Genomic DNA, 14,480 nt, shown 5'->3' with positions numbered 1-14,480 from the left:
TTTCCAGATTTTTCCAAAGTAAAGAACTTAGGAGACTATTCTTCCTTGCATAGCACAAAGCTGGGGCATTTCCCTGCTCCAATTTTCCCTCCAGAATCAAGGGAGGGAAAACTGAAAAGAAAAACTATCCATTTCTCTTTGTTACTGGCACTGGTTAACTAAGAATTTTAATTATCTACAAAATGCTCCCAAAACTCTACCATATGCATTAATCTGAAGTAGAACTAATTTTTGAAAATAGCTCTCTCAACTTGGAGCTTTTTCATTAAAACATTGTTTAAATTAGTTTTTCTTTTACTTTTTTAGGGGATGGTGGTGGTTAGATTCAGTACTTTTAAAAATAGCTGCATCTTTATCTTAAAAGTATAAATCTTTTAAAGAGGAGTAGTATCTGCTTTCACATCTTTAAAAAGCAGAATTACATTTAATTTTAATTCAAAAATTGGTGAATTCACACATATTTAATGATTCATTTATGATTCATACATATCAATAATATTCCCGCCTTACTTTTCAAACATTGAACATTTCCAAATATGGCCACTAGATGGCGCAGAGGCAAAGAAATCTTTTCAACCACCTGCCTGATTTTCTTTCCAATTGTGTGAGATTCAAACAGTTTTGAACCTGTTAGCAGAGCTCAGAAATCAAATGCTTTCTGCACAGAGGCTTTTCAAAAGTTGATATTTTTGTACTGGCATTTAAACTGAGCCTGGATCATCAGTCTTGATTTAATTTCCCAAATCATGAAGCATCAAAATACTCCCATGATAATATTTAAGCTTTTTACAAAAAAGAGTGTGAGGCATCATGACCTTTTAAATATACAGTACATTAAAGTGTATGAAATATTTTTCTTGATTATATCAATGTTTCTGGACAATTTTAACCAGAATTCCCATAGGTTTTCCCTTTAAATCCAGTAATACATCGTTTTTATATCATTTGCTTACACCCTGGTAGTATGCCATGAATGAGACCAAGAAAAGGGTACAAAATAAGAGGGGAAAGACATAAAACTCAGAAAAAGTTGTGGAAATAGCTTACACAATGCAAAATCCTTGAAATCTATCACATACATGTCTCAACTATTTTGATTTTGTATAGAGGAAAGAGATATCTCATAATCTACTTATAATTCAATTATCTCCTCAATCAGAAAACCTCTTTTTTCTACCATGGCATATGCTGTTCGGCTTAAAAACCAAAGATTCTGGCTATACGGTTTATATGTGTTCAGTAGGCTGGTTGTCCAAAGGCATTAGTTTGCTTAGGAAGATGGTGGTTGAGTTTAACTTTTGATTTTTGATCTACGATGGTGTGTTTAGAATCTCTTCCAAAGTATGAATATATAACACATGTGTGTCTGCGTGAATGTGTATATATCAATTTTCAAGTATAGGTTTACTTACTATCAGAATTATATATATATATATATATATATATATATATGTATACATATATATATACACACGCACATCATAATTTGGATAATGAGGGGTATGGAAGCCAATGCTCACCTAACATACAGAGCACCAGGGTACTTGAAAGCCATTCTGTAGAGTCATTTGACTTGTCATAGTCGTGGGTGATTTAAGAATAAGTGTTTTTAGGTTCCCATCAGATTACTTGGCAAAGAATCAGAAGACCTAGGTTCTAGTTCTAAGTCTAACACAAACTAACTATATGATCCTTAATATATATTCTTTATATTACCCATCTGTAAAAAGGAAAAGAAGATTTTTATTGATGATTCCATTTCTAACATTTTATAATGTATACATTTACTGGATCTCTCTCCACCTCATGAATTCTCAAGCTCAGAAATATTTGAAATCCAGCAGTCTTTGGAAAATGGCAAAATTGAGACTAAAAATGCTAGATAAATTTGCAAGAATAGGCTTGCTTACGGTCACAGTTTTGGCGTCCATCTCAGTGAATATGAATTCGCCTCCTTCAAAGTCATCATTCATATATAGGAGAGCACTGTAAGAAGAAAGGGAAGCAATTTGTACTCTTATATGACTACACAACATCACCGCAAAACACTGCAGACTGGGCATGAACTGACCAGCCTAATTAGTAAGTTTCCTCTGAACTAAACATTAAAATGATTGACCCTCCTAACCCTCAAGAGTAAGATCAGATATAGGGTCATAACCCTGAAGTATTTATTTATTCCACTCAGGTTAAAGTTTTAATTATATGTCAAACTTCATCTATCATTTCACCTCCTCCAAATAAAATCTAGCTAGGTTTAATCTAGCCCTTTGATCTCGCCCACAGCATCTAAAACTCTGTTCTTTCCTTTTATACTTGTAACTCGAAAGGATGTATTTTTTCCGTTAAGTAGCTGGAGAGATCTAAGGGGTGTATCCAAGTCTTGCAGATAGGGGGCGCTCAATAAACATGTTTGTATAGAGCACAGTGTAGTAATAATTAACACATTATATACATGATGACTACAACTCCTGACTCTTTACACAGTAAAATATCATTCAATAAGACAAAACTTTTTTGTCCTGAGTTTTCAGTTTCTTACTTACAAAATGCAGACATAGATAAATGATGTGTTGTGATCCCTATGCCTGCTGAGATGCATACCCTGTGTTCTCAGACTGACATATTAATACATATACCACAAGGAATATGTTTAAATAAAAGCCAAGTGAGAAAAAAAAACCATAAACTTTACTTTTTATATTAAAACAAAATGGGCATTCTGTGGAATAAGACGCAACAAATCGTGCAGGGATTTTTAAGATAAAAATATGATATGCTAAAATCACTTCTCAGTTGTGGCAGCCGCTTCAGAAGACTGAGCATTTCTGCTTCATTGAGATGAATGTGATGACAAGCAAAACAGATCAGCTTTCTAGTTTCTATGGGGTTTTGATAACGGTTGGGCAAAAGCTTGGTTCTGAATCAGATGCTGGCGGTACCTATAGTCCCGGAATGTGTAAGCAGGAGGCTCCTTCCAGCATTCATTGGCCTCTGGATCCAACAGGCAGTTGTCAGCATGGATGGGATGACTGAGGTCATTTCTTCTATCCTGTTGACCTGCCAGAAAAGGGAACAGGGAAGCATGAGAAATTGAATGCCGTAACCTCCAAGAGCAAAGCTGGCAATCTGTCTTCTCCCGTGGCTGGTGCCCCTTGCAAATTTGAGGATCAGAACTCAGAGCAGGCTAAAGAACGCTGGGCAAGCACCGTGAAGAGACTCTGGTCCTGCTTCGATATGAACTTGATGTAAAAAACTGTAGGCAAGTCACACCTGTCTCTTCAGCTATAAAAGTTCTCCGATATAAATATACATGCAGAAATTCCATGCATTTCATGGGCTGTACTCTGTGTGGGGCAGTCAAAGGATGAGGATAAAATGCAAACGTCAAAAAGAAACGATTTGGGCTTCCCTGGTGGCGCAGTGGTTGAGAGTCCACCTGCCGATGCAGGGGATGCGGGTTCGTGCCCCGGTCCGGGAAGATCCCACATGCTGCGGAGCGGCTAGGCCCGTGAGCCGTGGACGCTGAGCCTGCGCGTCCGGAGCCTGTGCTCCGCAACGGGGGAGGCCACGGCAGTGAGAGGCCCGCGTACCGCAAAAAAAAAAAAAGAAAAGAAAAGAAAAGAAAAGATTTGATGCAGCTGAAGGTTCACAAGTAGAAAAGTCTACTTCTGTGACATTCTCTCTCCCCCCTCCTCCTCAGGAGGGTATAGAAGAGAAGATGTAGAGAAAAAAATAGTGACGCCAGGGAGTGAGGAGGTCTCTGCATTTTGAAAACATTTCTTTCAACAATCCTTTTTATCTTCTATGCTTCCCCTCAATGCTGGTGGGCATAATGGTGACTGTAATTTCCAGGTTCTTGAACCCTGAAAAGTGAAACCTAGAGCAGAAAGGTATTTTTCTGTGTGATTGTAGCAAGCAGAAGAAATGGATTTGAAAGGGAAAATAGGTCTTCTAATACTTTAGGGGACCAGCAAAGTAGAAAAAAAGGGAAGGGAAAAATCAGAGTGAGTAAGCTTCTTTTGTTTTAGAAATGTAGAACTCTTCTGAACCGTTAGTCTGACATGTTCATAGAGCTTTGTCCTGCATTGTTTTCTTTCTCATTTCACTGTGGGTAAAAGGGAACATGTTCAGATTCTGGAATCTCACCAGACAGGGCTGTGCGGCAGACCATGTGTGTATAGGAAAAATACAGGGTTGAGTTCAGCATGAAATAGGATTCGACAATCTTTCGAGCCTTCTCGCTGATGTCATAAAACAGACGGGCACTCTTCAGGGAGACTCGGCCTTCATAACCAAACTGAAGAAAAAGAAGAATATTAGAAACCACTGGGTTGATTGGAAGGCTGGAGGAAAACAGATGTTAGGTTTTATTAAGCCAATATAGGATGCTCATCTCTCTGTTGGCTCGTGGGAATACTACTACAGACTTGCGGATTTGGTTTAGGAAAATGAGGGAAAGTTGAGAGCTAATTATCCCTCTCCTCTCCTCTCAGAACACTTTCCTCACTCTTCTACAAAAACACCTCTCTCAGTACAGACTGATAACTTTTTTGAGTACGTTTTCACCATTGGACCTTGAGCTACTTGAGGACAAGGGGGTTGTGTATTATTTGTCAGATGCCAATCTAGGAAATAGAGTTTGATCAATTGATAACCGAATGGAGGAATGCAGGAGTGATTAAAAACAATGAAGGTGCCATTTCATAGTTGCTCCCTTCAATGACCTGATAGGTCTATATCTTAAACCCTTCTCTTCCCTGTATCTGCCATTCCCAGAAGATCCTAGGTTGACCCTTAGGAATTCAAATCCAAAAGAAGTTAAGTTTTACTTTGAGTGCTTTCAGGACGGTTGCACCTTCAAACTTTTCATTGGGTGTATGGGGTGAAGTTTTTCCTCTGTATCCATCACCAACAAGCATGATTCCCTAGAAGCAAAATACAGGGTGCTTTATTAATGAGGATAATGAATTCATCCCATCTCCCTTTCTGCCTTGACCGCCAGAAAGCTGAGAACCAAAGTCAATACTCAGAACCGTCTCCATTTTATTCTAGGATTCTGGTATCATTAATTCTTCCAACCAAAAGAGGCATCTTTATTTAACTTTCACCCCGCATTTTCATTATAAAATGGTGCCACCACTTTCTGTAGAAATGGGTAGAACATAATTAATATATTGATTAATTATTGATAAAAAATAAAGAGACTTTTCCCAGCGACTTTATATGATAGGCAGGGCACATGCTAGATACAGCTGTCCTAGGAATGAAGCCTCTAGCTCTTCCAGACCCAAGAGCTATGTCCAGAGCTGGACAAAACTATGAAAGTGCCTCCACAATCAATGTCCTTCTCCTAAAGAAAGTAACGTTTCAGGCCTGGTTTCCTGGCTCCAGGTAAGTCCAGGACCAAAGCTCTTCCATGCTCAGGCCAGACCAGCACAGCAGGGCTTCCGGTCCTCACACTAGCCACGCTGTGCAGCTCCCGGCACTGTTCTTTTGACAGGACGTTGTCCAGGAGGACGCGCTGAGTCCCGTTCAGCTGCTCGGAGTTGTAGACGAACGTGACGTTCTCATAGAGCAGAGGGCCACCTGCAGGGACAAAACACATGGTTGTCCTTGTTATCTCTGTCCCCAAGGCGGAAAGCACAGAGCACCCAACAGCTTTCAATGTGCAGTTCAGGAGTCAGTTTCTTCACGAATATTTAGGAACGCAAAGACAAATTACAAATCTGGAAGCCTGAGAAGCGTAATATGGATTCAAGAAAAAGGCAGATGTCTGGCTACCAGGTTTCCCCATGATGTCGTAATTAATATATTACATTTGTATAGGATTTGGGGATTGATAAACTATTTTTTTTTCAGTTGATTCCAGGGATGATTCTGCAAAACAGACTGGGCATCTCATAGGATTCTTCTCGGTGAAGACTTTCCAGGATTTTCTCAGCAGTGGGCCCCTCCCTTCTCCACAGCCCTGGGTTCCTACTTCTGCCACAACATCTCATGCAATTACTGGATGACATGACCTCAGGGTAGGTAAGGACTTTTTAAAGAGATAGCAGGACAACCAAACAATTGTAAAAAAAGAAAGAAAGAAAGAAAGAGAGAAAAAACTATTTGACGACATGTTTGTGTCCTCAGTTCCACCGGTACCTAGAGCAAAACCTTCACCAAGTAACTCAGGGAATAAATGCCCATCAGGACAGTCATAACCAAGTCACCTGACTCCTTGCCAGTCTTCTTTCCACCACCTACTGACTCTGGATGGTCTGACTTTTGGAATATCTCTTTTTCTCTGCTCTCTCCCCCACAGGAGGGTTTCCTGTAGGCACCTTCTCCCTCACTGGACAGAGCTTACAACTTTATAAAATCAGCTCCATATTGGCTCTTCAAAGCATGATGCTTTGGGGCTATGTTTTAGGTGGCGAAATTACAAAATCTAGACCTGACATGGTTCTTTCCTCATAGAGAATAGGACTGAAGGACAAAGCCTCTGATGGTGAGGAAATCTTCCAATGTAGCAAAGTACAAACACCTTGAACCAGAAAACTGAATAGAAAAGCAAAACTTGTTTCTCTCCTCTTTATAATATTCCTCCTAAGGGACCTGATGCCTGTCAACAAGGGCAGCTCACCATGGAGGGCACAGAGGTGAGGAGGGCTCCTCCCATCCCCCCCCCAGTTGGGCAATGGTCACCAGCACACTGGTCTAAAACACATCATTGAAGGAGAAGGAGACAACTGAAATTGATGTCTACTCTTTAGCTTTAAAACAGATTAGTCAAACTAGGGAACGGCACTGAATGTTATTAGCCCAGTTGGGATAAAAGAGTTAGTACAGCCCATGATTAATGGAATATTAAAATAATGGGACAGTGTTTCTCAATCTTGAGTAATGTATGGTTATCTGTTAAAGCAAAAGTTCCCTAAGAAGCTTCAGTGAATTATTTGTACTGCAGTTTTACTTCCATGTTTGCAATCATGAAACTGTAGGTACAGTATTTATTTTTATAGCTTCATACAACTATCATACCCAAACCAATTTACAAGATTAAATAAAAGCAAGACCATAAAACCAGCTAAATTCAAATGAACAATATTAATAAAATGGTTAATGTTGTTTTGTGGAAACTAAAAAGCAACGTTCCACATGAATATTCTAATAAGTGATCTGGCCCTGGTTCTTCTGAGCCAGCATTCCTCAGAGTGCTTTTGGTGTGTGATGACTCATTCTACTACAAGTTTTCTCTGTTGAAACTACTGTGGAACCTTAGTGGACCATAATGAATTTTAGCCTTCATCTGGTCTTAATACATTATTCATAAGTTTGTCCTACTTCAATTCTTATTAGTCTTTGACCATTGAAGTGTTATTAACCGATGCCAATGTGATGGTAACTGCATCCATACCCACTGAGGCATGAAATCTCATGGCAGTCCTTGGCTATAAGGGGTTATTCAGATGACCCTCAAGTTGTCCCTCTTATTATTTTTTTTCCTCTTAATTTTTTAAATGGCCATCAACATTTATAAATACAGAATTTCTTGGATTCCAGGAATATATCCACAAGCTCCCAGTTTTAGTATCAATCTTTTGGATGAACAGAAAATACATAACATAAATATCTATATCTATAACTATCTATATCTATATATCTCCTACAATTCAATGTTTTTCAAACTGTGCTCTACAGAAAAGTTTTTAACGAAAAAAGAGTTTATAGATCAAATATGTTTGGGAAGTACTGGAGTAAACAACATTTAAGAGGACTTCTTGGAACTTTTAATATGTGAACAGGCATTATGAATATCGTAAATACCAATATAATATGCAGCCATTCTCACCCTTAAATTAACACAATACCCACCCTTTCTTCCTTCCCTTTTTCCTCTCTCCCTTCCTCCCTCCCTGTTTCCTCCCTCCTTCCCTCATTCCTTCCTTCCCCTCTTCCCCTTCTTTCCTCCTTCCTTCCCTCCCTCCCTCCCTCCCACCCTCCCATCCTCCCTCCTTCCTCCCTCCTTCCTTCCTATGGCAGAGAGACTCTAGGTTGGCCCCTAATGGTCACAGCCTCCTGGTACTCATAGGTTTGTGTACTTTGCTTCCCTCAAGTGTGGGTGGGGCCTGGAGCTTGCCTCTAACTAATAGAATATGGCAAAGGTGATGGGATATCACGTCTTTGATTGGTTACATAACATTGCAACTCCTATGTTGCTGGTTGACTCAGTCTGTTGCTTTCTCAGCTTATAGTCTGATGAAACAAGTGGCTGTATTGGACAGGCTCACACGGCAAGGAATTGAGGGCATCCTCCAGCCAACAGTCAACCAGAAACTGAGAATAGCCTTCAGGAATCGAATTCTGTCATCTGAGCTTGGAAGAAGATGGTTTCCCAGCTTTAGAAGAGACGTCAGCCCTGATCAACACTTGATGGAACCTTGTGACAGACCCTGAAGCGATGGGCCCAGCTAAGCTACCCCCATAGTCCTGACCCGCAGAAACTGTGAGATAGTAAGTGTATGTTATTGTAAGCTGCTACCTTTGTGCTAAATTTTTTCACAGCATGGAATGGACCTCTTAACAAAAAACACAGTTTGTCTGGGAAAGGTTGCTCTAATCTATATAGTTAAGATCCATAGCCACATTGAGACTGTCCCTCAAATATTCAAAAGTGAATGGCATATTCCATTTCCATTCAGAAACATAGAGACGTTCCTTCAACAAGAAAGACAAGATACTTGCACGTTCACTGGAAAGAATTTTTTAGTATAAAATTCGAATACAAATGGAAGACAGATCAAGGGTTTAGTGGACTAGGTTGGTTTGTACTTTGCCATGTTTTTCTCATTTTCTATATTGAGGGTGTATCACTTTAAATACATTAGTTTATTTTCAAAACGTGACTTCAAAAGTTATTTTAAAACATTCAGAAAAATGCCTACCATGCTTAAGCTCTGTGTAAGTATTTTCCATTATTATGATGATCATTTTTGAATTGTTAAAATATGCCTGGTATATTGTGTTAAGTTTGAATGAGACATCGTAATAAGCATATGGCATAATGGATTATATTTAAAAGAGAGCTACTGGGATATTGACAATTTCCCCAACAATGGCATAAGCAATATACAAAGATCAGGTGAAGGGACAGAGTGCAACACAGTCTAAATTCTAGACTGCAAAACACCTAAATTCTAACAGGTTTGGGCAGAATCTGTATAGACATCTGCCTTTCATGTAGCTCGCACAACCACCAGTAAGCACAGAGTTTCATACAGAGGTTTCCCACACATCCATTTAACAAAAAACAGGCAACCACCTACCCACTAACCAAAAGGAAAACAAAAATGTAAAAGGAAAAATAAATCCTGCCATTCAAAAATGCAAGTCTACCAGCCTATAAATGACTAGTAGCACAACAGACAGAGAAAAACATTAAAATAAAAATTAAAATGTAGTCCAATAAGTTGTGGTTCCTGGGATCTGATTTGACAGCTTCAGCCAACTCTTAACCACAGCCTAAGGAGATTTAGTTAAACAACTTAATTCTTCTCTCATTCATAAAGTATGTGCCTGGCTCTGACTCTCCGTTTGCAATAAAGAGGGATCTTACAGGAAAATGCTCTTTTGTGTTCACTGCCTATGGCTCATGGCAAGAAGATATATTTTACCATAAATACGACAAGGTCATATAAGTTACGACGGGAGTGTGCTAACAAGCCCTTATATGAGCACCGCCCTTTACAGTTTACAAAAGACTTTCATATTCGTCCTCTCCAAAGAGTTGCTATCCTTCTGTTACAGGTAAAGGACCATAAAGGTCAGAGAGAGTGAGTCTCTAGTTACCCATCACTCCGGAGAACATCAGACTAAGATACGCTTCCTGACTCCAAGTTCAAAGTTATTTCTACTCTACCCCCGCTGACTCTGGGATTATTCTCGAGCAGGGCTTTTGGAAAACTGGTGGTTGAAAGAAGAATGGATAAGTGACAGATGTTTTTAATAAGATGACATGCATATTCCAAGGGCTGGAGTCGCTCTGGGGTGCAGTAGCCCTGAGTCACTCCCATCTTAATGCTCGGGAGACATCCAGTATGAATACTACTAAATACTGTTAGGTAACCAGAGTAGATGACAATCTCTTTGTGGAAAATGAGAAAAGCTGAAATATATTCTATCTGGAAGCATGCATCCTTTCTTGCCTCCCTGACATCTGCTTTCAGCCAGACTAAGATGTTGAAAGTGTTTTCTCATTGGGAACTTTGCCTCTGTCTACCACTGTTCTTTATTTAGACCATATTTTGATCTCTAGTGACTGCACAGAAGGCTTTCCAGTAGGTTCCCAGGGAACATCCTATGATTCATTAGCCCATTCAATGGCAGAAATGATAGAATTTGGCCACCCAGTCAATCATGACCTGTCTCCATCCTGTGTAGTTTTCTGTTCTACTCTTCCCATTAGCCTTCTTAGTCAGTTGCTGGACATCAGATCCCCTGGTAGCCAGGAAAAAAATGCTTTGAAATTTGCCAACTGTCCTGGAGCTTCCCAAACGCTTCCCAGCTTACTGGCATGTACTTCCTGGGTGATCTCTCAGCTTAAAAAGCAACGTGAACTCTGGCTGACCATGAAGCTCTCTGGCACTCATAAAATAGCTTGGGCTTTGTGACCACAAACTGAGGTCCAGGTCAGATTAGATGAGCATATTATCCTGTTTACTGCCTCAAACTGACTTGGAAGCTGAGGAAGGAAAGGGCTGGGAAATGTGAGAGCTGTAGAGAGCCAGAAGTTTTCAAATCAGCTAGAGGAATGTGCTGACGTCTCTCCTGTTGGGGAAAGGGGGACTGTACTTACTCTCAATGCAGGTTTTTGAAAAACCTCTTCTTATCTTGCAATTATTTAATCAATAGGGGATACATTTCAGATATCTAGACACTTCTGTGTTCCATCATCAGGTGAAGAACAGAAAATGAGATTTGGATTCAAAAGCCTACTTAACCTATTACAAGCTCTGAGGCTTTGGATAGGTCACTACATCTCTGTGAGCCTCAGTTTTCTTACCTGTGAAGTGGGGGACACTTGTCTCACAGGAGATGCTGCCAGTATTAAAATGAACTGTGTATAAATTTGCTGGGAAAATTGTAAAACATATAGAAGTAATAATAATTGTTAAGGATTACTACTGTTGTTAGTACTACACTTGCTAATAAGCTATGATTACAACAATGTTTGGCTCTATTTAAAACCTACGTTTGGCAACACTCCACCTATGGCTCCAGTCATTTTGAGGTAATGTAAACAGGCATCTAATATCCTGCTGTCTCCATCTCTGAGCCTTTTGTGTCCTTTGTTTCATCCACCTGAATGGCTCCCTCCACACTTCTGTCAATCTAATCTAAATTCTACTGATTTCTCAAAGCCCTGATCAGATATGTGCCTCAAGGATCTTAAGTTAACTAATATCCCATGTGACCTGTCTCTTCAAGTTCCCCCGATACACAGTCTATTCCATGCTCTCTAGCACTCCCCTCCAATGTGAGAGAAGTAAGCCAGGTAACCTCTCCAAGCCTCAGGTACTCAGCTGAGGACGGCAATGATCATATAGTCCCTGCCTAGCTCACAGGACTCCTGTGAGTGAATTTGGTAGCGCTTTTGTTGAAAACCAAAAGTAGTGATATACACAACTGAGACATTCTTGTTTTTGAGACTTGCTTTCAGAATTTTATGAACTGGAGTAGTTTAGTCCTATTCTTTATTTTTCAATGAAAATGGGTTCTGCCCTGATCTGGGTAAGAACTGTCCAAGTCCCAGCCTCCCCTTCCCCTCCTTCTAAGAGTAAAAGTACAACAATACTTACCCTCTCTTAGGTCTCGGTCTATCTTGGGTGATGACTTTTTCTGTGCTGATAATCCATGAACTTCTGCCCCCTCCACATTCACTCCTGAAGGGACCCTGCCCATTCAAAAAAAAAAAAGTTGAAATAGCAATATCCCATTGAATAAAGATGTTCAAAGGCAAAGGATACCTTACTCAGGTAGTCTATGACTTCATATTGTATATTTTTGTGGTTCACAAGTCCACATCTTTCAAGGTCAAATTAGATGCCATTGCCTCCGTGAAGCTCTTCTCTATTTTCCCAATGAGTGTGCTCTATTTCACTTCTCTAAATCTTCTTAGCAACCTTTATTACAGTTCATTGTATCCATAATGTAAACCCCTTGAGATTAGACTTTGAGTACCAACAGAACATGAAACAATGATCACGTGCATGTTTACAATGCTCAGAATGCTGTATTATCTGTCTTGAATATAGAGCGCATCACTGAAAGATGGTTGAATTGAAATAAATCATGTCCGAGTGTAGTGGTTCTCGACTATTCCAAGATAAAAGACATGAGTTTGTGTCAAACCTTGTGAACACACACAATAGCATGATGCCCTTTCAATATATACAAATTGAGCAAATCCAAATATGCATATACATTCTTGGATCTCTTGCAATAATTTGAGGTCACCCAGGGGTTGAGCCCTTGAAGCTCAGTGAAAGACCACAAGATTTTGAATAAGAAGGTCTGGATCTGCCAGTCCTTCATGGTGAGACACTGAGTCCTTTGCCTTGTCAGGGCCTCAGTTTCTGGTTTTGATAATAACCTGGACCTCAAGATCTTGTGGACTAAGAATGCCGCCTGCCATATCAGTAAACGAAGGATGTTGCAACCATCAAACCATCAGCCACTGCAGCCTCCCCTGATGGTGAGCCCTGAAGGAACTGAGGATGGAAACAGGATACACACCATCAAGCAGTCAGGCACTGCAGCCTCCCCGCAACGGTGCACCCTGAGGGGACTCAGGTTGGGAAAACACAGGACACTGGCCCCAGAGAGCTGAGGTGCATATCAAAGGAATGATTTCAATGAGCCCAGGCTCTTGAAATCTTCCCATACATAGAAAAGCATAAACCCTAAATTAACTAGGGATGTCTTGTTTTCTTTAATTAACAGTAATCTTTTGCTATTCTGACTGTCTGCTTTTTGTTACAAAACTCGCATACATCCTGGCTCCTCCCTTAACTCTTGGGAGCAGTCCCTCAGAGCCATCTGAGAGGCTGTCTCCCGGGCTTGAAGTCTTCAGAAAATCCACTGAATAAAGCATAACTCTCGGGCTTCCCTGGTGACGCAGTGGTTGAGAGTCCGCCTGCCGATGCAGGGGACACGGGTTTGTGACCTGGTCCGGGAAGATCCCACGTGCAGCAGAGCGGCTAAGCCCGTGAGCCATGGCCGCTGAGCCTGTGCGTCCGGAGCCTGTGCTCCGCAACGGGAGAGGCCACGGCGGTGAGAGGCCCGCGTACCACACACAAAAAAACCCAAAAAACAAAAAACATAACTCTCAATTTTAGAGTGCATATTTTTTTCAGTGGACAATCTCAAACGTGTAACTCCAAAATTCTATGACTCCTTGAAATGCTCAGAACATGTAAACTGACTTTTGACATCTATCATTTTAAAAATTGCGTTTTCTTCATTTCTGATTGAGTCCATGACACTTAATATTTTAGCTTGTTGTAAAACTTTCCGAGCTTGATGCTTTCAAATAAATGCAGTAAGAAAATTTAGCATGAAAAAGATAATTTAATTGTTTTTTTCCTATTAAAAAATCAAAAAGGGCATCCAACTTTCTCTGATTTAGAGTCACAGAACATTTAGCCATTAGAGATCACCTGATTCAACCCCTTGATGTGAGGAAAAGCATGAGACCCAGAGAGGAAGATAAATTATTTAAGGTACCTTGGAAATAAGAGGAAGAGCTGGGACCAGAATGCAGAACTCCTAATTGCAAGTTCAGAGCTCTTCTAATTATATCCCTTTGCCTATTTCATAGAGCCCAAGTTCTTTATAATAAATATGATTCTAAGTATTTCTTCTCATTACAAATAAACATTCTAAATGGAGAACTTACTGATTCTCATCCTGTCGTCCTCCATATTGAATCCAATAATTCTGTTTTAAATTAAAAAAAACAAAACTCAGTAGTTTTGTCACTAAAATTCCATGTACAGAAATAAGATAAAACACTCAAAAGACCTAAAATATTAGAAAACTTGCATATTATATAAATCTATAATATAGTATTTATTTTTAAATTTTAATAAAAAGGAAGGCTAAGGTTGGTGCAATTTTGGCTAAGACAAAATGGATTAAAAAAATAGCATGGATTAGCCTGGGCATCCATCCTTTTGTCCAAGAAAGTGATTTAGAATTTGGTAGCAAGAAGACACTTAGAAGATAATTAAGTATAACTCCTTTCACTTTTATAAATAAAACAAATAAACAAAAAGTCCAGTCTGGTCAATCATCTGTATAGGATCATAAAGTAAGTGATTTTCTTTCCTAGGGTCATTTGGGATAACATAACTTTCAAAAATAGTAAGACCGGATGTAAACATATTAGAGATGTTACACTAGAAACGTACATTAAAATTATCTTAATTTAA

At 39.7% G+C, this 14,480-nt stretch overlaps 1 protein-coding gene across 6 annotated transcripts in view; it reads right to left on the bottom strand.

Annotated features, from left to right (window-relative positions):
• The window catches only part of P3H2 (prolyl 3-hydroxylase 2), a 179,821-nt gene that overhangs the window by 32,198 nt on the left and 133,143 nt on the right, over positions 1-14,480 (bottom strand). For all 6 annotated transcript variants that reach the window (XR_003792390.1, XR_003792389.1, XR_003792391.1 and 3 more), the window contains exons 7-13: positions 13,946-13,986; positions 11,847-11,941; positions 5,462-5,589; positions 4,833-4,928; positions 4,150-4,300; positions 2,943-3,060; positions 1,911-1,986 (exon numbers count right to left, since the gene is read on the bottom strand). Coding sequence is in view for 1 of the 6 variants with exons in the window: in XM_029214888.1 (XP_029070721.1) it covers positions 1,911-1,986; positions 2,943-3,060; positions 4,150-4,300; positions 4,833-4,928; positions 5,462-5,589; positions 11,847-11,941; positions 13,946-13,986 (705 nt within the window). In the remaining 5 variants the exon portion in view is untranslated. The remainder of the gene's footprint in view (positions 1-1,910; positions 1,987-2,942; positions 3,061-4,149; positions 4,301-4,832; positions 4,929-5,461; positions 5,590-11,846; positions 11,942-13,945; positions 13,987-14,480) is intronic.

Source organism: Monodon monoceros, unplaced genomic scaffold (genome assembly GCF_005190385.1).
Source record: "Monodon monoceros isolate NGI ecotype Baffin Bay Population unplaced genomic scaffold, NGI_Narwhal_1 Super_Scaffold_11, whole genome shotgun sequence".
In the NCBI taxonomy this organism is placed as follows: domain Eukaryota; kingdom Metazoa; phylum Chordata; class Mammalia; order Artiodactyla; family Monodontidae; genus Monodon; species Monodon monoceros.
Note: the sequence above shows the minus strand (reverse complement) of the source record. Positions and strands in the feature narration are given on the sequence as shown.